The 23,971-nt window shown below is 36.9% G+C and overlaps 1 protein-coding gene across 1 annotated transcript in view; it reads left to right on the top strand.

The window, feature by feature from the left end:
- The window catches only part of DNAAF9 (dynein axonemal assembly factor 9), a 78,399-nt gene that overhangs the window by 24,798 nt on the left and 29,630 nt on the right, over positions 1 to 23,971 (top strand). The window contains exons 7-22 of the mRNA XM_042807763.1: positions 1,752 to 1,829; positions 4,095 to 4,193; positions 4,824 to 4,879; positions 6,080 to 6,215; positions 7,854 to 7,935; positions 8,977 to 9,013; positions 11,659 to 11,746; positions 12,158 to 12,234; positions 12,523 to 12,567; positions 13,026 to 13,071; positions 13,408 to 13,519; positions 14,427 to 14,497; positions 15,328 to 15,378; positions 16,199 to 16,286; positions 19,892 to 19,995; positions 23,104 to 23,250. Of these exons, the coding sequence (XP_042663697.1) occupies positions 1,752 to 1,829; positions 4,095 to 4,193; positions 4,824 to 4,879; positions 6,080 to 6,215; positions 7,854 to 7,935; positions 8,977 to 9,013; positions 11,659 to 11,746; positions 12,158 to 12,234; positions 12,523 to 12,567; positions 13,026 to 13,071; positions 13,408 to 13,519; positions 14,427 to 14,497; positions 15,328 to 15,378; positions 16,199 to 16,286; positions 19,892 to 19,995; positions 23,104 to 23,250 (1,317 nt within the window). The remainder of the gene's footprint in view (positions 1 to 1,751; positions 1,830 to 4,094; positions 4,194 to 4,823; positions 4,880 to 6,079; positions 6,216 to 7,853; positions 7,936 to 8,976; positions 9,014 to 11,658; positions 11,747 to 12,157; positions 12,235 to 12,522; positions 12,568 to 13,025; positions 13,072 to 13,407; positions 13,520 to 14,426; positions 14,498 to 15,327; positions 15,379 to 16,198; positions 16,287 to 19,891; positions 19,996 to 23,103; positions 23,251 to 23,971) is intronic.

Here is a 23,971-nt window from a genome sequence, read left to right as displayed (position 1 = left end):
ATGTCCTATTTCTCTTGTCAATTCTCCATTTTTACAGCCAGAATGTTCTTTGTCTGACTTTTGACAACTGGAAAAACCCCAAGGAGTTAGTAGTACCATTGTTCAAGTCCAGTCACATGTAGTACTGTACACACTTGCTCAGAAATCTATTATGTGAGTTCAAGTGTGCCTTTCTCTCTGAGCTCTGTGCGCTTTCCACTGATACCTTTCTTCATGCTCTTTTTTTTTTTTTTTTTCTTGATTTCATCACTAGTACTGTAATTCTTGTTGTGAGAACCTGTCAAAATCATTAAATACAAATTGCAAATAAATGATCATCCTTGTGGAGGTCTGCCTGAGTATCAGTACCCCTTCCTGATGTCTGAATTTAGTCAATGAAACTTTGCCTGTGAATTCAGGAGTTGTTTGGTCATTTAATTACCCATGCCAATTTATTTCTTGAATCCAGAGAGGCCTTGAGGAAATGTGTAGACACAATGTAGCAATGACTTTGTAAAGGCAGAGCCTCTCCTGTTTCATTGTGGGACCTGATACTGCCTTTACAGCTCTCTTGCAGACTTGAAAAGGAGCAATGAAAATTTTCAGTATGTGTTTTTAAGAGCAAGTGTGTTGGCTCTGGAGGTTCAGTGAGTTCCAGCTTGAGTTCTTGCTTTCTTCCTCCTTAAAGTCATAAGGGGATTTCAAGTGGGAAGTGGCATTCTTAACTTTTTGCGTAACTGTTTATGCATGGTTTTCTGTTAGGCAGCTGCTGTATGTCACAGATGGGGAGGAAAAAACAATCTATGGAAGGAAGTACATTTGGGATCACTGTATATGATCTATAAATGATCTAATAGTTCTGCCCTTGTTAAAAGGGGGTGTTCTTGGTGCATTTTTAGTTCTTCAAACTGACTTTCCCTCTGTTGTGCGTTCTATGCTGTTAGATTTGAAGATAATCTAATGACGATGTCTTAGTAATTTTTTTCTGTGTCTTAAGCTCAGTTGCTCTCTCACCCTTACTACAGAAGTCAGAGTTGCTCAAGATGCTGTAATCAGGAGAATTTACTGTACTGACAGGTGAATGGAAGTGATGTCAATATTGCCATATCTAATAATATGAGTAACTGGAATAACTTTAAAGCAGTAGTTTAAGAAAATTCCAGTCATTGTTGCATTTTTAATTAAATGGATGGTGGGGAACCACCCCCACGTGGAAATTATTCAGATACATTCATTACATGCAGAAATTATTCAGTTACAACTGTCCGTTAAGAATATGTTTTTCACTAGTGCTCTCACACACATCGTCTCAGTACTTGGAAGAAGGTATTGCTGATTGTTAAATTAAACTAGCTTAGCCTAAATTTACATTATCCTTATAGGAAGAATAGGCTGGTGTGTAGGACGAGTAACCTTGGAATCTGCTTCTTGTTTAATCTTTCCCTTTTGTTTGCACTGGCTTATAGTAGTCTATGTTCTGTAGTATTCTTTGCTACTAACAAAGTTTGCTAAAAACTTTGCGAGGTGATTTGTTTGGAAGATGCAAGCAAAACTGTGCACATACTTTAAACCCCTACTTGAGGAGATGAGTCTCTGAAGCATCCAGAACACTTGCATTTGGCCAATTCTTTTGTAATATTTCTGAATTCAGAGTTAAGGAGGACTGTTAGGCTGGGCAATGTGCTGCAAGACTGTTTCAGTGCGGCAAAAACCTGAATCTGTGGCATTCTTCTTGGTCTATTTCACAGAAGTGTGTTTAAAATCTCTTTCAGTTAATGGATGTCAGTGTTGATCTGTGGAAGACATACAGCAAAATGGATCCCATTTCCTTGGAGGACTTGCTTTTTGAGGTAATGAGGGTGAAATATTCTGAATCAACTGCTAGTCTGTTAGTGTAGCCACAGAGCAAAATTGCTGTTGTTTTGTTTGTTTTTAATAGTCCTTATGGATTTAGTCTGCTGGCCCTGTTGTTTGCAGGGTCTCTTTCCTTTCCTTACATCTACCACAAAATCCGTAAAACATTAAAACAGCTTTTCTCGGATTCCTTGAATTTCTTAATTTGTCTGAAATTCTCCTAGAAGTTTTTCAAATGGTGTGGCTGTTACTTAAGTCATAGGACTATGTACAAAGTACAGAAAGTTGGTATGTCCGTGTGTGTTAATCCTCCTTTTGCAGCACGGCAAGGAGGGGGAAAATCTTCTATAACTTCCAGCCATTTACCCAGCAACAAACACTTTCAGGATTGCTTTATAACTGCTTTTAGTGGGTAACAGTGACACACAGTGGCTGCCCTGATGCTTTGTGAAATACCAACATACAGTGTGAAGTGATTCCTCATTACAATGTGATGGCCTGATCTCAGTGCCAGAGAAGACAGCAATGTAGGAGTATTAGTATATATTATTTTTTGTTAATTTTTTATCAGTTTCTAGCTTGTCAGCAAAGTAGCCTTTTAAGATGCAGCAAGTTCAGCAGTAAATATAATTTATTAATAAGATATTGGTAGTTCACACCAATTAGGTTTTGTCAGCTGCTGTAATGAAAATGGAAATGTCATACAGTTTGCAAGGCTGTCAGTCTAAACAGTCACTCTCTGATACTTCACTTCCCCCTTCCTGTGGAAGTGGGATAAATGTTTGGGACTTTTCTTGTACCTGGTAAGTCTGCCCTGAAATTGACTGACTGACCCTATTTTGAAGTTTTAAATCTGAAAGTTGTTAAATTTACTTCCAGTTTTCTGAAGAAAAATAGATGAATGGGGTTTTCATACAATGCTGGCTTCATAGAAATTAGTGATTTTAAAAAGGAGGATTTTTCTCAGTGAGGATGAAGTTAGGTGATCTTAAAGAGCATCTGAAGGTGGCATATGCTTATACTTTTTTGTTTGTTAACCCAGCTTTGATTTCAAAAAATTCCGATTTGAACTCTACTCGGGATTTAAAATAATGTTCTATACAACATTGGCATGTTGCAAAAAACTGACAAAAGCACTTTTTAGTTCTTATCTTCTATGAAAATCTTATTTAAGACTGGAATATTTTCCAACAATAGTTTCTCCCTCTAAATGTAAACCTTCATTTTAAACCGAATATGGGCTTAATTAGTATTTTGGAAGGCTTGTAAGATTTCTTCAACATTCACTCTCTCAATTTCATTCATTGCTGCATTAATGAAATCACTGAAGTAAAATACTGTATAATACTTAGACCACTGCTAAAGTCATAGTTCTGGTTTTGACTATTATATATATAATATCTGAGAAACTATACTTTCTGAAGTCAGGATGTCTCTCATCTTCCAAGTTAGTATCTGACAAGTAACTGAAAGTAATCTTGAGAGCATTTTTAAATTGCCTAGTTCTGTAAGGTTCCTGCCTTATCAGCATGACACACATTTTTCTTATTGATTCTCTGATTCTTTTTTTTTTTTATTAATTAATTTGAATGCAACACTTACCTGTAGTAATTTTGCTTTTTTATTCTGCCTTAGTGAGGTGTTACTGATATTTCCTTTTCCACTTACCATTTTTTTTTTTATAAATGTAGATGAAGAGATGTCTGTCTGCTACTTGCATATCATGAGCTTCCCAAATTCCCAGCCCCACTCTTCATTTTCTGTCCATAGGCTTACTTAATGTCAGATACAAATTACTTCAGAACCATATACAGATTTTAAAAATAGAAAATTAAATCTGTCCAAGTATTCTTTTGGAAGTTTTAGGGGAAACAGGAGGTCTGAGTTATGAGTGATCTCAAAACAGTGTACTTCCTTAGGTTAAATGCAGATAGTGCAGGGCTTTGGTTCTTCTCCCTTTCCTGCCTCTTTTCTCTCCAAAAAAAAAAAACCCAAAACACCCCCAAAAAAAAACCCAAACAAAGGAAAAAACACACACCCAAAAAAGACACCCCAAAATCCAGCAGAGAGTCCTTATCTTTTAAAAGATGTTTATTTTCTTGTACTTATTGCTTCACTGGGCAGGCTGTATTCTATACTGCATCGTGAAATGTTATCTGTGTTGTTCTGAAGTAATTTGGGTTCATTCAATATAACCTGTGAATTTCTTTCTCTGGTGTAACACTTGCCTTACTAAGTAATGTTGAATGTTTTTCTTCTAGGATTTAATGAATTTTGAACACCAGTGGACCAACTTTTTTGCTAATTTTGATACTGAAATTCCCTTCATTCTGGAACTCTCAGAATCTCAGGCAGGGGAGGTATGCCTGCTACGTAGTCCTTTGAAATTCTCATGTCATCTGTGCAGAACTAATAAGAATTCAGCATCGTTTATTGTTTTTGTGGGTTTTTATTTTTTTTTCCCCTCCTTCCACCATCTCACCTCTACTTTGAGGAGTAGAAACCTACCGTTTTAGGGTTTTTTTCAGTTCACCACCCACTTTACCTATTGATGGTATGATGGCTCGGGACTGACTGGTGTCATTCAGTTGAGTGTTTGTTCACTGGTAATTGAATTAACTGATGTACGTCTGCGCAGCAGGTCCCTGTTGGCAGGCAGATGGACTTTTGTTTTGGTGGGAGCTCCAGTGTGTGCACTTCCTAACAAGTTGAGGTTGCACGTGTCAAATCTCAAACATAACTGATGTAACATACAGCATGGGTGAGAATAGCACACTACTTTTCGGTAATGACTGTTGTTTTTTAAGCATGTATGAGACATGTTTGGGTTTGCTTATGGAGGTTGGAAGTGGATTTTAAGGTTTCAGGAGTTTTCTCTGAGAAGGATAGTTCAGGTTTGTTCTTAATTATAATGAGGATGTATCACATTTTCTCTTCATTTACTTGTTAAAAAGATTGCTGTGTTGTTTTTTTTTTTTAATTCTTTACAGCCTTTCAGAAGTTATTTCAGTCATGGAATGATCTCAAGCCATATAACAGATAACAGGTATTACTCATTATTCCCTGTGAAATTATGGTGTCGCTAGTACTTCAATATGTTATTTCCATATCTCTGATGCCATCATGCTTATTATTCCTTTTGGGACCATTTCAGTATATCACATCTCATCTTTGCCTATTTAAAAAAAAAAAATAAAAAATGTGTAAAGGCACTTCTGGGAATGATAAGCTGAATTTTCATGGGATTTAATGATGTAGTTATTACATATACAATGTCAATATGTTTGAAACAATCCACCTTGTGCATTCTAATATGATCAATTTTTTTATGGTCAGATATCTAAACAAACTCATTAACTTATTATACAGAACAACTGTGTTTGAAAATGTTTGTCCTATTTATAAGATACTCAGAAACAATTAAAATATGAAGCTTGAAGAAGCCCGTATACTTTCTTGAGTCACAACATGCACAAGACCAGTGTTTAGAGCGGGGCAGTTAAAAACCCAAATCTTAGCCAATATAAGGTGGGCAATACGGGTCATCTTTATTTTATTTCAGCATGGAATTTTAACTGAGAGAGGAAGGTTGTTTGTCATATGTTGCAAAACCAAATGTTCTGCTGTTTTGAGCTAAATAAAGGTTGCTTAGCTACTTGCATGTCTCTCTGCAGATTCTTCTTTATTCTTTAAACAGTGGAGTTCAATGTCCTTTATTGTTTTCAGCATCCTATGCTGTTTGCATTTAAATAACTAAAAGAAAAACCTTGACCTCTCCAGTTAAGTCTTGGGCCCAAAGCCAGAACTAAAACCAAAATAGTTTTTGTTTAATTCCAATACAGTCACTTCAGAGATTTTCAAGATGGTAAATTTTAAACTAGTCAGCTTTTCAAGGCAATTTACTTTAAAAAAGAGGAAAAACCCCACCTAATAGCATTTGGGAAATAGCCTTGAGATATGTTTTTGTATATGAAAGAAGTTATAGTCTTGTTAATTCAAGTAGGTGTTTGTTTTTTGTTTTGGTTTTTTTTGTTTGTATGTTTTTTTTTTTTTTTTTTTTCTTTGGAACTTGGTCTTTTCAATGGCAAGCTTTCTGCAGCTGTAGTAATTTTTTTTTTTTTTTTTGTCCTCCTCTTCTAGTAAGAAATTCAATACTTGGTCCATCAGACTTGACAGATTTGATTTAATTTCTTATTTGTAAGTTTTCTTCAAGTATTTTGGTGGTGATACTCTCTTTTCTCCTTAGCCCTAGCCGGCAGCCCTTTGTTCTCTTTGGTAGCCACTCAACTAAGGAAAACTTGAATTCTGGTAACTTTAATTTTCCATCAGAAGGACATCTTGTTCGAAACACTGGCCTTGGTGGAAGCACTGCCAAGCATATGGTAAGGCTTTTAAGTAGTTACCTGATATTTTGAAGCAGTGTATATTTTCTTTGTATTTTTTTTTGTGCCCTTAAAACATTTACCTTCCATGAGTTGAATACCCAGTTCTTCTTAACGTATCAAAATGTTACTTTAACAGTCAGTCAGTTGAAGGAACAAATTTCCTTTTTCTTTCTCTTTTCAAGTCAAACTATACTGGATATTTAATCGGGTCTGCTGAATGAGTTAAAGTATTTTTTCCCCTGTAAAAAGACAACTTTTTTAAACCCTTTGGTGCTGTAAATGTGTGGGGTGGGAGAGAGGGAAATGCTATTTGTGAGGATGCTTGTCCTGGCCATAAAGTGAAAATATTCCTGGTGGTAGCATATGATGTACTTAACTGACACGCAGGTTTTCTTTTAATCAGAGTTGTTTAGCAATTTCTTAAAAAGAAATGCAAAGACGCTTTTTTTTTTTTTTTTTTTTTTTTTTTGACAATGACTTTGTGAATAGCCACAGGATACTTACGTGTATCCAAATTTCAGTGTACGCTTCAGCAACTGAACAGCTCCCGAAACTCTGAAAACCTTTCTGGTCTTCAAAGAATGTTAAGATCAAGTTGTAAGATTAACTTGTTTCCGTTTTCAAGTAAAAGCTTAGTTTTAAAACATATGATGAGGTCGATGGCTTATTGCACCGCCGCGCAGGGGACCTAACTGGGGAAGCGACCCCAGGGAATTCAGATCCTCTGGCTGGCTGGGCTGGGTGCATCGAGAAGGTAACTCGCAGCGGAGGAGGAGAGGTAGCGTGCAGATTGCGTTGTGCAGTGCTCCCTGCTCGCCCATTCCCGGGGCGCTGGGAGTGCCCGTCGGTTGTGCGAGTCCCGAGTCTGTGCTGCTGAGGAGGTGGATGGTGGTTGAGTACAGGTCGTCGTGGAGTGAACGTGTGATTGAGGGAGTGAGTTTATGATCTTGTCATGACAACATTTCGTGCGTAAGTGGCCTTAGGGATGGATGGACGTGGGTATTTTGGACACGTTGCACGTGTCAGAAGCCTGCGGAAGGATTGTTTTAGCAGCCTGGGGAAATCTCATCTTCCATTTGCTACTCTGTCTAACCCTATTTCTGTAAAAACAATTTTGCTTTTTCTCCCCTTGTTAATGTTCCCATTAAGACCATTTGATATCTTTGAAAATGCAAGTACAGTTGTATTCTGACGTACTTGCTCCATCTGTTGTCCTTGGATTCTGACATTGTTCTTAAAAAGGTGGTTTATTTACAGGTACAGGTGATACTGTTTTAATAGGGTGTCATGAAAATAGTAATAAGACCAAGTGCAAGCATAGTTATGGGAACCTGACACACTTTCCTCTTCATGAAAAAGCAGTTGGCATAGGAAATTGAAAACAGATGCTTAACGCTTATGGAAGTCAGAGCTCATCTCCTTTCCAAAGTCTTTCAACCATTCAGGTCAAGTCAAAAGTGAAATATACCTTTGAAAACGTAAGTTGCTTTTTTAAAATCCAGTTAAGTCTGTGTCGTACACTTCCTGTAGTATGTCAGTGGTTAGACAACTTAAGGGGAACTTAGCTAATTGTTAATTATTGCACCAATTTTTTTTACTAAGGTCTTCTTGTATCTCGTTAATACTGACAACTAGGTAGTGCAGTGCATATCTCCAAAGGGACCTTTGGCTTGTTCCAGGACCTATTTTTTTGGAACCACTCACATTCCTTTCCTGGGTGAGTATATTAAAAATACCAAGCAGTAATTTAAGGCAGTTATTCTCTTAGATTATGTAAAATTTGTAGCAATTAAAAGATGGCTTTGATTCTTTTATGAGCATTAGACCATGGAGTAGTAGATACTGTCCCGTTCTGTAGCCAGTGCATGAAATCACAGCAGAACATTGTTCTGATGCACATCCTCCCTTCGTGTGTGAAAACTCGTCAGGGATTCACACAGAATGATTCAGAGGTCGAGAACTGTATTTATGTTGGCATCAGAAGGCAGTGTGAAGGTAGAGAGCACCTGGGTGTGCGCATCTTTTGCAAGTACTCGATAAATATTTCAGTCCCTGTTTCATCCAGGTTGATAGAAATAACAGTCCCCAAAAATACAGTAATTCAAAGTGGCTGTTGTCCAATAAACCTGCTTTGCCCCCCCCTTTTTTTTTTTTTTTTTTTTACAAAATAATTGAACATTCTTAAAAGAATGGAGAGAATTATTTTACTTTCACCCTTTATCCTCTGATTTTGGGCCCAATGTGGTGTGCTATAATAGCTGTCTTGCTTAATAAAAATAAGCCGTGTAGAGTTTTCGAAAACAATTTTCTTACCCATTTTAAGTGGCTGCATGAGTCCATGGATAAAATCAGTCTCCTTAGGGTTATTAGAAGTGGCTTCAGGATAAATAGCTCAGAAAGTATCTGAAGAGAAGATGGTTGGAGTCTTGCAAAATGGAAGCATAGCTTTGCTCTGGTTGTGCTCTCTCCTGGGCATCCAGGAATGGCCATTTTGGGAGCCAGGATACGGCCGGAGACAGGTCTTTGCTCTGACCTGATGCAGATCTTAGTCTTGGCTGGAGTATGTACTGGCTGTGCTGATACAAGTTAACCTGTGTTTTGCTTTTTTTTTTTTTTTTTAAATCTGCAAACAAAGTGCAGTTATATAAAATACTGGATAAATGTCATGTAAGATATGCAGCAGAAATGTTATGCCCAGGAAGTTCTGTGTAAATGCTTCTGAAAGTGCTTAAAACAAACATTTTTGGTTTTAATACAGGAAATGACAATGAGATGCACAAGCAAGCTGAACAAGTGTAAGCTGCCAACTTTTTATTATTCTTTAACTTTTCACTCTTTCTACTTGTGGCAGTAGGTCAAAACCGCTTTTAGTCAGCAGTGGCTGTTGGCATTTGCAGAGCTACATTTTTGTTTAGAGTAACGTGAATGTGAGAGGGTTTCAAAGGCAAATTGCTCATTGAGCAACTGAGTTTCAATGAGCAAACTATGAATTGTTAGCGTGATAGCCCTTCAGCTATAGAGCACAGTATGAAAGGAAATAATTGTACATTTTGCTTAAATTTTAATAAAACTTTTTCATCTTAACACTTATTTGCTTTAAAACGTGATTCATATATGCTGACAGGGAAAGTATCTATAACTGAGTGGGAGCATGTTCCACAGATAGAAGTAAAAGTAATTTTTACACTAGTTTCATTAAGGCTCATAATGGTTAGTGAAATGCCAACAAGGAGCACTCAAACTTGCAAAGAAATTTCACTATGTTAAATGATAGATAAAAGTTAACTTCTGAATTTTTTTTTTGTTAGTAAGCTACAAACCTTCCAAACATGTTGTCCTTCACAAAATAAGACTCTTTAACCATGTTGATGTCCACTTATCTGCGAGTAGATATCTGTCAAGCTTTAAGTACCTGGTAGATAATCTGCTTTGGTTCTGCTCTCACTCTTGATAAACCAGACCTTTCCTCAGAGATTTTTGTCCTCCTTTCTAGTTAGGATAATTTTAGGAGCCTGTTCTTGCTCCTGCAGTGGAGCAGTTTGCAAGCCCGTGTGACATGTTAGCAAGGCATTAAAGATGGGTCAGAGGGGGTGGGTGGTGGTGACCTTTCAGGCAAAGTACCGTTGGCTTTTGGTAGCTGTTACATGGTTCTCAAAGACATAGAAGTGAATTTGCTAGACTGAGCAGCAGATTTTTCATTTTTTTTATAGTAAAGTTAACTGACAGGTTATTTTGCTTATGTATATGTTCTGCTCAAACATGTAGAATATTTTTTGTCCTACTTCTAAAAGACTTTTTACTAAATACTGTTCTAACTGACATGGCTAGAGAAGTTCTAAGCAAAGCAAGGGTCAGATGATAGAGACAGTATTTTTTTACCATAGTGTTTTTCCTTGGAAGCATCCCTGTATTGGATCAAATAATCTAGTTTCAGCAACAGCAGCAAAATTAGCTTTTCTGGCAAACCTGACCTCATGATTTTGGAATTAGTTTGCAGTTGAGTCCCGTAACTGGTTCTTATATCTGTCAGTCTTTTCCAATGAAATAAAACGTGGAAAAAAATCTTTCATAAGCACTGTTCATTCCAAATTTGGCTGTATTTAGGAAGCAGAACTGCAATCTGGAGTCCCTAAACTGACTGTGTAACTTTAAGTATCCTTGGGGTAAACTTTGTATTTCTTTTTTTTTTTTTTTTTTTTTTTTTTTTTTTTTTTGAAAATAGCATTTTCTGTTTTGAACTGTTAGTGTTAAAATTTTAAAATGGAAGGAGTGAGGTAACTATAGCATATTAATGTAAAGCACAGCCCACTGTGAGGTGTTCCCTTGCAAATATATATATATATATATATATATATATATATATATGAATTTGCCTGAAAATCGGAATGGTTCCAGAGTCAGGAAGAACGATACACATTTCCTGTAATGACTCTGTACTGAGGACATAAGTTAAATGCATGTGTTAGTACATGAAGTTACAGAGAAGAAACCTCAACAAATAGTAAGAAGGTTTGATTTTTTTTAAATCTCCTACTGCTACTGGGGACGAAGTTCAGAGACAATCATTGGTGCATTTTGAGGTCCCTCCATGTTGGGCCATGTTTGGAAGTTTCAGATGCTTTTTTCCGTCCTTCAGGAATGCTTTGCCTATGGCTTAAATGCTGTATCCTTCTCTTTCCTCCCCCTTCCTCCTTCCCTCAACATCTAGCAGTTGCAGAGGAATAATGAGAGGAGTTAAAAGTTTGGGGAAGTAGGACTGTTTTTGTCTATCTGCTTCTCTTTTTTGTTCCAATTTAGCTGGAAGACAGAGGCCGATGTTTCTTAGTTGGACATAAGTGGGTTTTTTTCAATAGTTCTGGAGCTATAAATATGTCAGTAGCTGTAAGTTGCTTCTAGCTTCACTTAACCTTTGTTTATTCCTGTGCAATTTTTTCAATTCCTTTTTAAGAAGGACTAAGCTGTGATGTACATGTGCTCAAAAAATTGTGGTGACTCGTTTGTTTCGGTATCTTTTTAGCTTGACATGCTCCAGAACAAGTCATTCTTGGAGGTCGGTTCACCCTGTTTTCCAGTTTTGCTTTTGCGGAATGTGGGACTACCATTCTATGCTCGTTGTGATATTGAGGATGTGATCCTCAACACAGCTGCAGTGAAAGTCAACAATAAAACTTTTTTTTTTTTTCCTTGACTGATGAAAGCAGGGATACGGTTGTGCCAGGAGGTTTTTTCCCCAAGATATGCTGTAATTTGAGCAATTTACTTGCTCTAATTTATTTTTATAAACTGAAAGGTTAAGTCTAAAGCTATTTCTATGCTTATTTGATCAAGGAACCCTTCTATATAGGGGATTTGTGTTACAAGAGGAAAAGCTGCTCCTTTAAACAGAGGAGGAGGAAAACTCTATCTGTCTAGTAAATGTTGTGTTTGTATTTCTCTTCAGTACGCTGTTGTCGCAAATATATACTGCTGTTGTAGAGGCTGTGCTTGCTGGCATTGAGTGCTATGCTAAAACTTCCACTGAATCCAAGGTAAATGAAGCACCGATTCTGTACACTGTAATTGTTGATTGGGATAGCTTGCAATATAAGATTACATGCAAACCAAAATTAAAAAAAAGAAAAGAAATGTTTCAGTCAGCTGCCTATCTTTAATGAAGTTAATACCATGGCCTCCAACCAGTCTCTGAATTCTGTTTAAAAAAAGAGAAATTTCAGAGTAGATCTAATCTTATCCATCTACAATTGTTTTTCCATCTTTCATGAATTTTCCTAACCTTATTGCAAGGAAAATCAGATATGTGAAAGAACAAATTTTAGCCTGGTGCATCAGTGTGTTATTGTTTAGTGTATGGTTTCTTGTTTATCTTGTGGGTGCTCCTGTAGTTACTGGGATTTGGAAATATGGGAGAAGATGTTTTATTCTGAGTTTCCTTTTTTCAGGCAAAGGAGGTAGCAGAGCAGATCCTCATGTCTGCGTTGGATACCCTTCATTTAACACAGCTGAAAACTGCATTACGGTATGTGTTTTCAGATACTTATGGATTGATGTATTGTGTCAATGTATTACCTTCTTTTGGGAAAAAAAATGTCAAACGCTGATTTTAAATTGAACTTGCATGACTGCCAAATTCCAAGACTTCATAATACATTCAGAGTTCTAAAATTATTAGAATTATTCCATTTTACTTTTCCCGCTTTTTTAATCACTTCAGCAGTTCTTTTGCTTTAAATCGATTATTGCTAATTTTTTACATGTAGAATAAGTATAAAACACATTTTTCACTAATTCAATTTTTGTTCTACAGCTCCAAAATTGCTTTTCAAATCCAGGCTGTGAATAATCATGGCAGGTTTGTATCACTGTCTTATACTTCTTGCTATTAATTAGTGTTTTCAATGCACTATTTATTTTTCTTGTCTTGGAACTTCTGAGAAATCATTGCCATTGATTGTTTCGTACAAGATGTACAAATGCTTTTGTGTATGAGGCAGTTTAATGATTTCGTATCTGTAATTCTGTGTAATATTAAAAACATTTTTAAAAATCTAAAACAACTGGGCAGACCAATTTTATTAACTGTTAGAGAGTAGAAGCAGCATGAGCTCATTAAGAATTTCCTTTTAAAACTGTGCTTTTAACTTAGTTGATATCACAAGCTTGTGCTTTTTTATTCCCCATACTGTCTAACTGCCTCAAATTGCCTACACAAATAAGAGCTTATTCTAAAATTAAATAGCTTTTTGGGCTGCTATGAAGTCACTCAAAATGATCTAACCTTTAAATATTTAATTATCATTATTGTTCTAGAATTACTCCATTAGATAATGAGGATAGCCTGAGTTTGATTAAAACGGTAAGTAAGCTGTTCAGTATTCTGATTATATATTTTATTAGAAAATAGAGCTTGAGTGGCTTTTTTTATGGGGCATGCTGAGATGTTTTTTTATGTGAATACAAATGTAGGGGGGGAGATAGACTTCAGATGCTGAAACCGAGGTAAGATTGAATTTTGACATGAAGTCAGACAGAGCAATTTGGAATAAAACATTAAGATGGAGTTATGATCTCAGACTTTCCACCACAAGAGACAAGCGATGTTTTAGGAGTTCTAAAACATACAGATTTTGCTGCTTCCGTTAGTGTTTCAAGTTCTGCTTTCTCTTTGTTGCTGTCCAACTGTTTGCTGTAGGCGTCTATGATGGTATTTGACATTCCAGACTTGCTCACAGGAAGAGGATGCTTGGGATCTGTTGTCTTTTCAGAGTCCTTTCTAACATCACAGATACAAATAAAAGAAAAAGGTAACTATTTAAAATTCTAGCACTGATGTTGTTATTCTGTTAGCTCTGGTGTCATGGAGGAACAAAAGGGCTTCTGATGGATGTTACTAGTATTACCATTATGGTTTTAAGCCTTGTGTTAATTAAGACCTGAATGTTTTAGCTTGCTAGTAATGAATATCTTAAGTACCAAGTTACTCTAATTTCGCTGAAAGGACTTTGGGTTTTATGGCTGCCTTGTGATACAGCAGGGCTGAGGTGTAAAAAAATTCAAATGTCATAGTACCCTTCCTAAATTTTCCTCAACCTTAGTGAATGCTTTTTATCGTATGAGGAAATTCAAACAGCTCTCTTCCATCACTTTTGTAACACTCATTTTATACAGTATGTTTTAATTTCAGTTGTTCTTTGTTTGGAAGAGATGAAACGAAACTCAAAAAGGATATGACTTTTAGAACGCTTGGTTTTGGAATAGGCTTGCATTTAAAATACAGCACACTGAGTAATTTCCATAACTTCAGACAAGTGCATATTTTCCAGATTGTTTACATGTGACAAACATAGATAGTTCTTGAGGTTGTCTGAACAATATTTATGAACTCTTGTATCCAGACAGGCTGTGGCTTTTTAACCATGGGAGTTGGAACGCATTTGGTGGGGAGGCGAGCAAAGGAAGAAGCCATATACTAAAACCAAAATAAAAGCAGGGTCTTTGGTATTGTATAGCAGCTCTGTGTGTGTTATGGCACAAGAAGACTGGGAGCTAGTCTGCTCTGAAAGCTTCACTGAAACACGAATAAGTCCGTAAAATAATGAGGAAATTTTCATATTTCCTAAAGAAATTTCAAGTTATGAAAATAATATATTGAACAGTTTGAAGTATATGGATGGTATTATACTGCTTTGCTTTCCATCTACTTCCCTGCAGATGGCAGCATGAATTCAGAAACCAGCCACATAATACTGACTGCAGCTATCCCAAGATACGCTTCTTGGCTGGTTAGTACACACAAACTTATTTGAGTTTTTTTCTATACGTACAGATTCACAAATGAAAACTTGTTATAAAAGTATGGACGTATGAGGAAAAAGTATGGAACTTGGGCATTGAAATGGAATACTAATATATTAATACTCCTCTGTTTTTTTTCAATTTGGACACGAAGTGAAAACCTAACAAGTGGAAAGAGGCTGATTGTTCCATTCGTAACACAAGTTTTAAATTATTTCATTTTCACCAGTTCAGTCTTTTAGCAGTGTAAAAGCCTGGGTGTTTTTCAAGTTCGCAGTGTGACTTTTGAAAATTCTGTTTATTGTGGGGCACTTTAGATTACTTAAAAGTCTGCCCTAAGAGAAAGAAAGATCTGCTTCCAGACCTCTTAATGTACTACTCTGTGTTAGAGATATAATTCCAGTGAATGTTACGAAGTTGGATAACATTATGCACTTTAGCAATCCCTACTAATTAAACACTTTAACAATAATAAAGAATAAACCCAAATGGGATACACTAACATTAATAAAAATTAAAACCGAATGGGATACACTGCTTTGTGTCTATACAATACTATATAATACAATATTTTAGTCTATAAAACAATTTAATGGAGAATATACCTTTGAATGTGTTTGAAGGAACTATTTCAGTCCCATGGGATGACAGTATTGAAGAGCACAAAGCTGTCTCTGAAGCACCCTCTTCTCAGGACTTAATCTGTCTGTGGTACCTAAGGTTCTTGTTTGCCTTGATTCTTCTTTGATGCATTTTATTTAACGTTAGACTTGCTTTATCTTCCAACAATACAAATGGAAACTATTTCTGGCTACAGGTTGAAGATAGTGATGTGAAACTGTCTGAGAAGGCACAGCATCTGTTGAAGGTAAAATTAAACATTGTTGTTAATCTATAGAAGGTCCACTTTCAAGAATCAGTATTCCAAAAGTCTTAGCTGCTAGAAAAACTGGCTTTTATTATGTTTGTTACTCCTCTTCTACGAAAGACTTGCCTGTTCTACCCTCTCCTTCAAACTTTGACCTACAAAAAAAATACATTGTGTGAAATAAAGAAAACCTCAGACTTTTAGAAAGAACAACAAAACCCAAGAGCAAGAAGAGTTCTAATAAAGCTACAATTTCATGGAAGTCTCTCTAAGTAGTACTCATGGAGCTTATGTGTTTCAGAAAAAAACTCAAAACTCAATGCCACTCTACATGCAACTTTCTTTTAACTTAATTAACATGCTAAATGTCTAAAGGAAAACACTTTAAGCACTATGAAAAAGAAAAGAATTTGGAATCTGGGAACATCTTAAACTACATGAGTTTCACATTTGTGGTTTAATTTGCGGTTACCAGAAATCTTCATTATAAATAGATTTTCCTGTAATATACTTTTAGTTCAGTAGATTGACAATGTAAAAACAAAAAGCTATGCCTTGTGGTTGTGACAATAACTTGTAACTTAATAGCTGCTGGCAAAACCAAAATGGGGGAGAAGTGCTTAAAAAAATTATCCCCTTGACATGCTGTCTTTCACTAGTTCTTCTGTATAAATGCAGTTTAAACTCTTAAAAGTTCTGACAGATGCTGTTTAAAAAAAAATATCTTTTTCTCTTGAAGCAAAAACATGAGAAAATATTCTTGACAGGATTACGGTCCTTGATCCCTTCTGTGATACTACTGTTTGTGTTTCCTGTTTAGGAAGACAAATCTTTTCTGGGCACTTTACTCACGGGAGGCGATGGAGCGTATATTTATTCTAGCAATCCACAGGCCATGCCTGCAGAAGGTGAGATGTGGGGTTTTATTCAATTGCTTATGGAGTTGGTCCACTTCTGGTTTTTTTTTGGTGGGTTGGTGGGGTTTTAGACATGAGATGCACGGTTTCTGGGATTCACAAATCTGGTGAGCCTACCTATACTGGTGTCTGAAGCTTTCTTGCCATGTGCCTTTACGACTCTTTCTTGTTAAACTCCATGTTTTACTCTTTTGTCTCCAACCTCTACTTGAAACTCCTCGTCCTAGAAGAATTTTTCCTGTCAGAGCCATGGGCTTGTTTTTGAGGCACATCGGGCTCTTACACGATTGACAATGAGGCTTTGCAGACCTGGGAGATGGCTGTCTTCACAGTTAACGTTCAAAAGCACACACAAACCAGCTGTTTCTGTCCTTTAATAGATGATGTGCCATATGTTTTTCTGACTTTTCTGTATCTATATGAACATTAGGTTCAAAAGATTGGGCATTACAGTAGTGACCAGATGCCATGGGCTCCCAGCTCAAGAAGCGAAGGCAAATAAGTAACTGTTGGGCAATGCGATGCGCTGCCTGTGATGTAAGAGGGGATTGGAATGATTTGCTTCTAAATTTATTTCCATCCTTCTGTTCTGTGCACCTACTGAAGCCTCCTCCTGGAGCTGACATGCCGTTCCAGTTTTGTTCCATTGTCGTTTTCACTCAGGAACTCCAGTGCTTGTTAGCACAGATGCTCACCGTATTACAGGAAGACGCTCGATCTCGATTCTTTTTAGGTTCAGTCAAGTTACTGCTTTCTGACGTGAGATTACTAGCAGTAGTCTTAGATCGTTCCTTCTCTTTTGTCTTCAAGAACTTAAGTAACATGAATATCCCAGTAAAACAACTAAAGGTTGTTTAGGAGGGCTGTTGGAAGGGGTTTCCCTCACTCCACAGCCTTGCATTAATGTGCCTTAATTTGCCTTGAACCAATAGATACTTCTTAAGGCATAATATTTTTATATTTCACTGTACAGAGGAGGTGCTGTTATCACAGGACTGATGTACAACAGAAGATAACTAATACCTGAAGTCTGAGTGCTTCGTATACTCTGACAATCTTTAGAGGACAATCTTTAGCTTTATTGTTTTTGTAGTTAGGCAATGTAGTGTTGAGGGTAAGTAATGATGTGCGAGGCAATTAAACAGCAACTTCCATGTAGTGGAGTTTCTTTTGCTCTAATTGAACAGATTTTAAAGAGAGAAGGCTAATGCAGAATAACATATTTAGCTATTTTGCAATACAGTGCTGTGGCCGCATGCTCACTCAATAAATAACTAGAGAATGGTGATTTTTTTTTTTTGGCTTTGTGAAAACTGGTTGTGTGTGCCCCAGTGGAGCAATTTACTTTTTCCCTTTTTTGGGGAGATTTGTTTTATGTTGTGATAACTCTTGGGATGGAGAGTTGTAAGTAGGTAGTATAAGGACTATTATGTAACACATCAACGAGCGAGGTATTTTCTTAGGTGTCAAGTGAAAATGAACGTGATCTCGTTCCCTTTCATGTACACTGCAAGACAGTTTGCTGTGCTCTAATTTGGGCTTTACTGAGGTTGCAGCTATGACATCTGGCAAGATTAGCTGCAAAAGGTGCTGTCAGACACTCATCTGCTCTCTCTGTCACTCGTGTGTTGTACTGTAATAAGGCATACATTCGTGGCTAAAATGCATCAGAAAACTTCAGGCTGTTAAACCTTTCCCTTTGTATGCTAATGCATCTGCTGTGTTACAGATTTTTGCAGGATGAACTTAACTGAGTTAATCAGTCTTGCCAATTAAACTTTCTTTTGTGATTAATCACTTGTGGAAAATATACAAGCAGTATATCAAGTTGTTCTTGATACATTTCACTGACTTGCATGTTAAGGAAAGCTGTTCTAGTTTGGATTAATACTGTTTTTGGTTTGCTGTTCTGTTACAAAAGAATTAGCATCTCTGATTTCTCTTTTTTTTTTTTTTTTCCCCATTGACACATTCTCTGTGAAGTGTGATATTCTGAGAGATTTGACAGAAATGTATTTCATGTGTTGTATTTTGCATTTTTCTTCCTCGATCACTCAAGAGAAGGCACATACCTGTACAGTGGCTTGTTTTTTGAGAGCACAGGAAGCATCAGCAACGAACATGTTGTATATGTAAACTGCTAAACCCCCACACCTATGTAATTTTGTATGACTTTGTCTCCATTCTGCTTGCTCTGAATTTGGACCTTCATTTTCCGATTGTAGTGTTTCCCAATTTAACAGCAGCTGTTTCTCCAGTGTCATTTTTATGTTAACTAGAAACTTCAGTCTAAAACAGTGACATTCATAGTTAGCAGAGCCTCTATGCTTTTTAAGGAACTGTTGAAAACACGTATCTAGGTATGGTGATTTGATTTCATGTCAAGATCCTTATTAAAACAAAGACTTAACAGTGAACAGTTTTGACATTGCCATTTCAAGAGGAAAGCATCTTAATTCCTTCATGTCTTCTAAGTCATTGTTTGATAGATTGGGCTAGATCTTCAGTCATGTTTAGCTGTATGTCGCAGTTACTTTGCTGCTTGGCTTTGCATTTTTTTGAAACATAACTCTGAATAATGCCATTTTTTTTCTTTTTATCGTTTGTTTGTTTCCTTTAAAGAAAATATTAAACCTTTCCCTTTTGCTGACTCGCATGCTTCCCTGTATGGGATGTGATCCATCCATGGTCCAGCACTGGTTAGCAGAGGTCCAGCTGGCAGCCTCTGCTTAGTCATCTGTTCGTGGCTTTCTTATGACTGTTGGAAATTAGCTTGTTGCTGATGGCGGGTTCTAGCGCTTTGGTGGAATTTTGTTTTTCTCTTCTGCACCATCTAGCCTTGCTGTTTCTTATTTTCCGGCTTCTTTCCCTAGTCATGGAGGTTTCTTAAGAACCAAAGTGTCTGTAAAATGGCAAGAAAAATGGAGTTAGAACGAACACTGTGTCTCCCTTGGCTGTCACTAGATTGTTAGCTTCCAGGGAAATTGCCAGTAACAGTTGTCTCTCTATACAAAAGAAAATTCAAGTCTGCAGATGAAGGGCTTTTCTGTTTTAAACTTTTGTCTTGGTCAGGAAGTGAAAGGAAAAATGTTGCCTTACTTTTTACATATATATATATATATATATATATATATATATATATATATATACACACATACATATATGTGTCTGCACAGTATGTGTCAGTATATTGACATTTTGCTGTAAATCTGACCAACTTGTTAAGATCTTTAAATTTTCAGTTGTTTTGGATGTAAGTTTTTCTTATTTCATCAGTTTCCTGGAAGTTTGCTATTCAATATGCTGGAAATTTGTTGGGCTATAAAAAAAAAAGCCACAGAATATTTATTATAAGTGGGCTTCAAGGGATAAGATTAAGTCCAATGCAATTGTATTCATGATTCCTACCCTTGACAGTGAGATCCAGTAAAGATCTAGATACTACCCCAAACCTTTACTCAAATGTACTGCATGTTAAGTATAACAAAATTCTACAAGAACATAAATTTCTTCCTCAGAAAGAAGAGGCATTTGTCACAGGATGCTGAAATAATGATATATAGCTAATAGAATTTTTTTTTTCTTTCTCATTCTAGGCAAATTGTACTTCTTTTCAGATGGCATCCTCTTTTCTGATCCCCACCATGGCAGCATTTCCATTTCAAAGAACCACATGAGTTCCATTTCTCTCTATGATGGGGTGAGTATTTTGGTTGTTCCTAATGTCATAAACTTTAATCAATTTTTAACAATACTTCTGTAGGGTACTAGTACAAGATTTCGTTTTCAGTCGCAGTTTTACAAGTGTGTGCATAAAACTGTAATAAATGATGCAAATCTCTACACTTTTGGTATTGGTTAGCTTAACCAATTACGAATTAGCTAAAATATAAGGAGGAGAGAATTTTGTAGTAGACTGAGTTACCGATGTAGTCTTAATAGTGTGGAAAATCTCTTTTTATTAGAAGAGAAATTGCAGAACATAGATGCCTTGTGCATGCTAGCAGTCTTAAGTGGTGGATAGAGAAAAGTTCAAGGCATTGTGAAGTCATATGGTGTTTTAGAGGGTGAAATGCTGCCTTCTATTCAAAATATATTTAACCTTCAGGCAAATGTTCGTGGCAGTGTACTACTTATCTCTGGAGAGGTCACGAGCAGTGTCTGTCTACTGTTGCAGAGCATTGTATAACTGACAGGGTGAAGGGAGTGACTGGTTCATGTTTCCCGAGCGAAGAAGTGAGAAGGAAAGGTGTGCTGTACTTAATTACACATATTCTGAGTAATTACAGTAAAAGACACAATGTCAAGCATAGACTTTTGCCATTCCTGTGATCAACTTGTATCACTTGGCCAACTTGCCACGTTACTAGTTTGGTCTTCTGGCTTAGTGGGATTTGAGGGTTAGGTTAATGACGACAACTCAGCTTTTTTTTCTTTCCTCTTCAAGGTAGGCACACTGGGTTAACTATCACTTTTTTTGGAATGGAAAAGAGATTATTTTGGTTGTTTATTGTTTCCTAAGCACTGAGGAAAAAAAAAATAGAAAATGTTTCCTTTAGTTTCTGTTTTCTTTAGGTACAGTATTACACATTTGTTTGGTGACCTCCAGAAAGCATTGTCTTGCTATGATTCCATCATATAATGGAGGAAACCAGTAAAATACAATAAAACTTTATGATTCAATTGAGATGAAAACACAACTGTGAAGAGAATCTTACCTTAGCTGCCTGCTCTTGTATATCACGTTGATTGCCCCTTGGTAGTTTAAGAAGCTATTTTAACTCTGACCTTCCTTCTATTGTTTGAGTCAAGACACTCACTTTCATGAAACTAGCTATTTATGGGACCTGGCTATCATTCTTGAACTGATGCCAGATTTTTGTGTAAAGCTAAACCTCGACAGAGCATTTTATTGTTCAACTGACTTGGCATAATACAAGGGTGGAGAGCTTAAAACATTAAGAAGTGACAGAAGAAGGGTAATTGTTAGTACGCCTTTTCCGAAAGGTATTGCAGCAACAGTATTGATGGAAAAGAAAGGATAATTTAATGCTAGGATTAAAGTAAAAGATACAAAGACTTGAAGTGATGCAAAGTAGACTTTCTTAGCACCACTATTGCCATGCCTGCTAGCTTCTTCTTTCCTTACCTTGAAAAGGTCCACACTTCTGCCTCTAACATGTGCTACAGACTCTCTTCTGTAGCTGCTCAGTGTCTCAATAAACTGTATCACCTTTTTCTTTATACAAGTCTTTACTGTATGGAGCTTAAGCTACTATGTGCTTGGTTTTAAGGTTTTATTTAAGACCAAGTATTTCAGCTTCTAAGTACCTCAATCCAGGATTCATTCTGGCCATTAATCAATCAAACAAATATGAAGTGATACTTACTAAGTAATACCTAGATTTCACAACAGCATTAACATATTGTAAAACTGTCCATGGAGATTATTGCTGCTTCTTTTCAGCTTTTTTTCCATTTCTGGAAACATTTTCCAGGAGGAAGATCACATTTTGTTGGACCCTTTGCGTGCAGATTGCAGCATGTATGAGTAGGCCTTTTAGTCACTTCTCATGAAATCTGTAAGCTATCCTGCAGAATCCAGGATCTGTGGACCATGTTTCAAAAGCCATTTTCTCTTCAGAGAAGTTGCTCTCTCTTAGGAGAACATTTTTGTATGCTCTTCAGTAACCTCAATGACTTTGAGAGGATTACTTCTATAATTAATCCCTCAGTCAGCAAAGGGTAGATTCTGTTTGCAGATGTCTCTGAATTAATACCAATTCTTATGTAAGTGTTCCCCAGCTTGAGCTTTTTCTTCTTGAAAACAGTAAGTAGGGTTCTTCTCCCCCTTCTTTTTAAAGGGAGTTGGATGCTACTGATTTGAACGCTAAGTAATGGAATCCTCATTTTCCAGAGATGTTTCTCACTGCTGAATTGTACTCTTTTTCTAATGCTTTGGTGTGAAGAGAGTTACAAGTCAGAGCTTGAGCATAAAACACTTCAGCGTCCTGCAAAGTTGTACATAAATGTGTATCTTGAAACCCAGAAAGTGAAGGGTCAGTGTTGTTTTCTTAGAACAAAAATCGGACAACTTGGGTTCAGTGCTTCTAAGAGAGACTGATCTGGAGGGTTTCAGCTTCATAATTCAGAAGACATAATTCAGGTGAAGAAGCAATAGATTTAGTAGAACTTGTGCTCATTAAAGAACCTGAGAGAAACAGGACACTTCTAACATGCAAGTGACCTACACTTTGAATTGCAGGCCTGATAGTTGTATCTCATTGCAGCATGGCTTCTTTCAGGTCAGAAACTCGAGAACCTGGTACAAAAACGGGTTTGCAACAGCACCATGCCATCCTTCTGATCTCTTTAGCTGACAATTCATTCCTCCAAGGTATCTGTGTCAGAGGAGATGTGTGGGTATGGATGAAGGTGGCTTTGTTGTGAAGCATTCACAGAGGAAAAGATCTAAAGGTCTAGTTTTTGGTGAAGGGAAAAGAGTAGATATTAAAATGCAAGTTTTCTTTTCAAGATGAGACAAATCTTAAGTGCTTAGAACAAACTCACATGCTTTCTTTAAAGCTTACAGTATCTCAAATAGTAGCAAAGTAGAAACTGAAGAGTAGTATAAGTGCAATTGATATTTCTGCTCCATACCTGTGCTACACAAGCTAATGTGTGTTTGGATCTTTATGCATGCCGAGCTATGACTGTAGGAGTTCTCTTCTGATCTCTGCTATTTAAGGTATTAAGCCATTTTTTCACTTTCAAAATTATAATTTATCCTGTTTCTTCCTTTTTTTAGGATTCAACCAGTATTGTTGCTGCTCTCTTTATAGACATCAAAAGTTCCTTGCTTGCTCATCTACCGATTGAATTCCATACCCGAGACAACTTTTTGATGATTGCACTTTTTCCCAAAACAAAGATTTATAAAGCTTTTTATTCACAGGTAAAGTAAAAAAAGATTTGTTTGGGTGCGGGAAAAAACCACACAGTTACTCCTTGTGTTTCAGATGAGAGGCAAGGGTGAATTTGTTGATATCTGTCTTAACTAATTAAACGTGGAAAGAAGAAGGGGTTGATTCTCATGTTAGCTGACCCACTAAAGCTTGTCACCCGATAAGTAAATACAGGAAGGGTTAAAGTTCAAAGTCTTTCCTGCATCAGGCTTCACAAGCAAAACCTTTTACTATATCTCAGTGAACAAGCACAGTTTAGAAAGGAGAAGGGACGGTTAATACTGAGGGAACATCAAGTTAGGAAGTATGTTGAAAACCTCCTCTGTGAAGCTGGATGGGATTCATGGAGGATTTTGGGAGAGATGGCTGATGTGGTTTTGAGGCTGCTTATCCTTTATAGAAAACCAGGGTGTTGCAGTAGGAAGGACTGTTACAGATCCCTTTCTCAATAGCAGCAGATAGCATAGCAAGGGGCACTAAGCATAGATTGCAGCTTTGAAGATTCAGACTGAATTTTAGTAGGAGGTTGGGGCAGAGACTGGAGCAGGTTACCCAGAGAGTGAAACTCCACCCTCGAAGATTTTGAAAACTTGGCTGGACAAAGTCATGGCGGAGCCCATCTGTACTGCCAGAGTCCAGCTTTGGGCAGGAGCTGGGTCTGGAGACCTCCAGAGGCTCTCTTCCAACTCGAAATTCTGATTCTCTGGGTGA

This window comes from Tyto alba, unplaced genomic scaffold (genome assembly GCF_018691265.1).
Source record: "Tyto alba isolate M040663 unplaced genomic scaffold, T.alba_DEE_v4.0 Super-Scaffold_6, whole genome shotgun sequence".
In the NCBI taxonomy this organism is placed as follows: Eukaryota; Metazoa; Chordata; class Aves; order Strigiformes; family Tytonidae; genus Tyto; species Tyto alba.
Note: the sequence above shows the minus strand (reverse complement) of the source record. Positions and strands in the feature narration are given on the sequence as shown.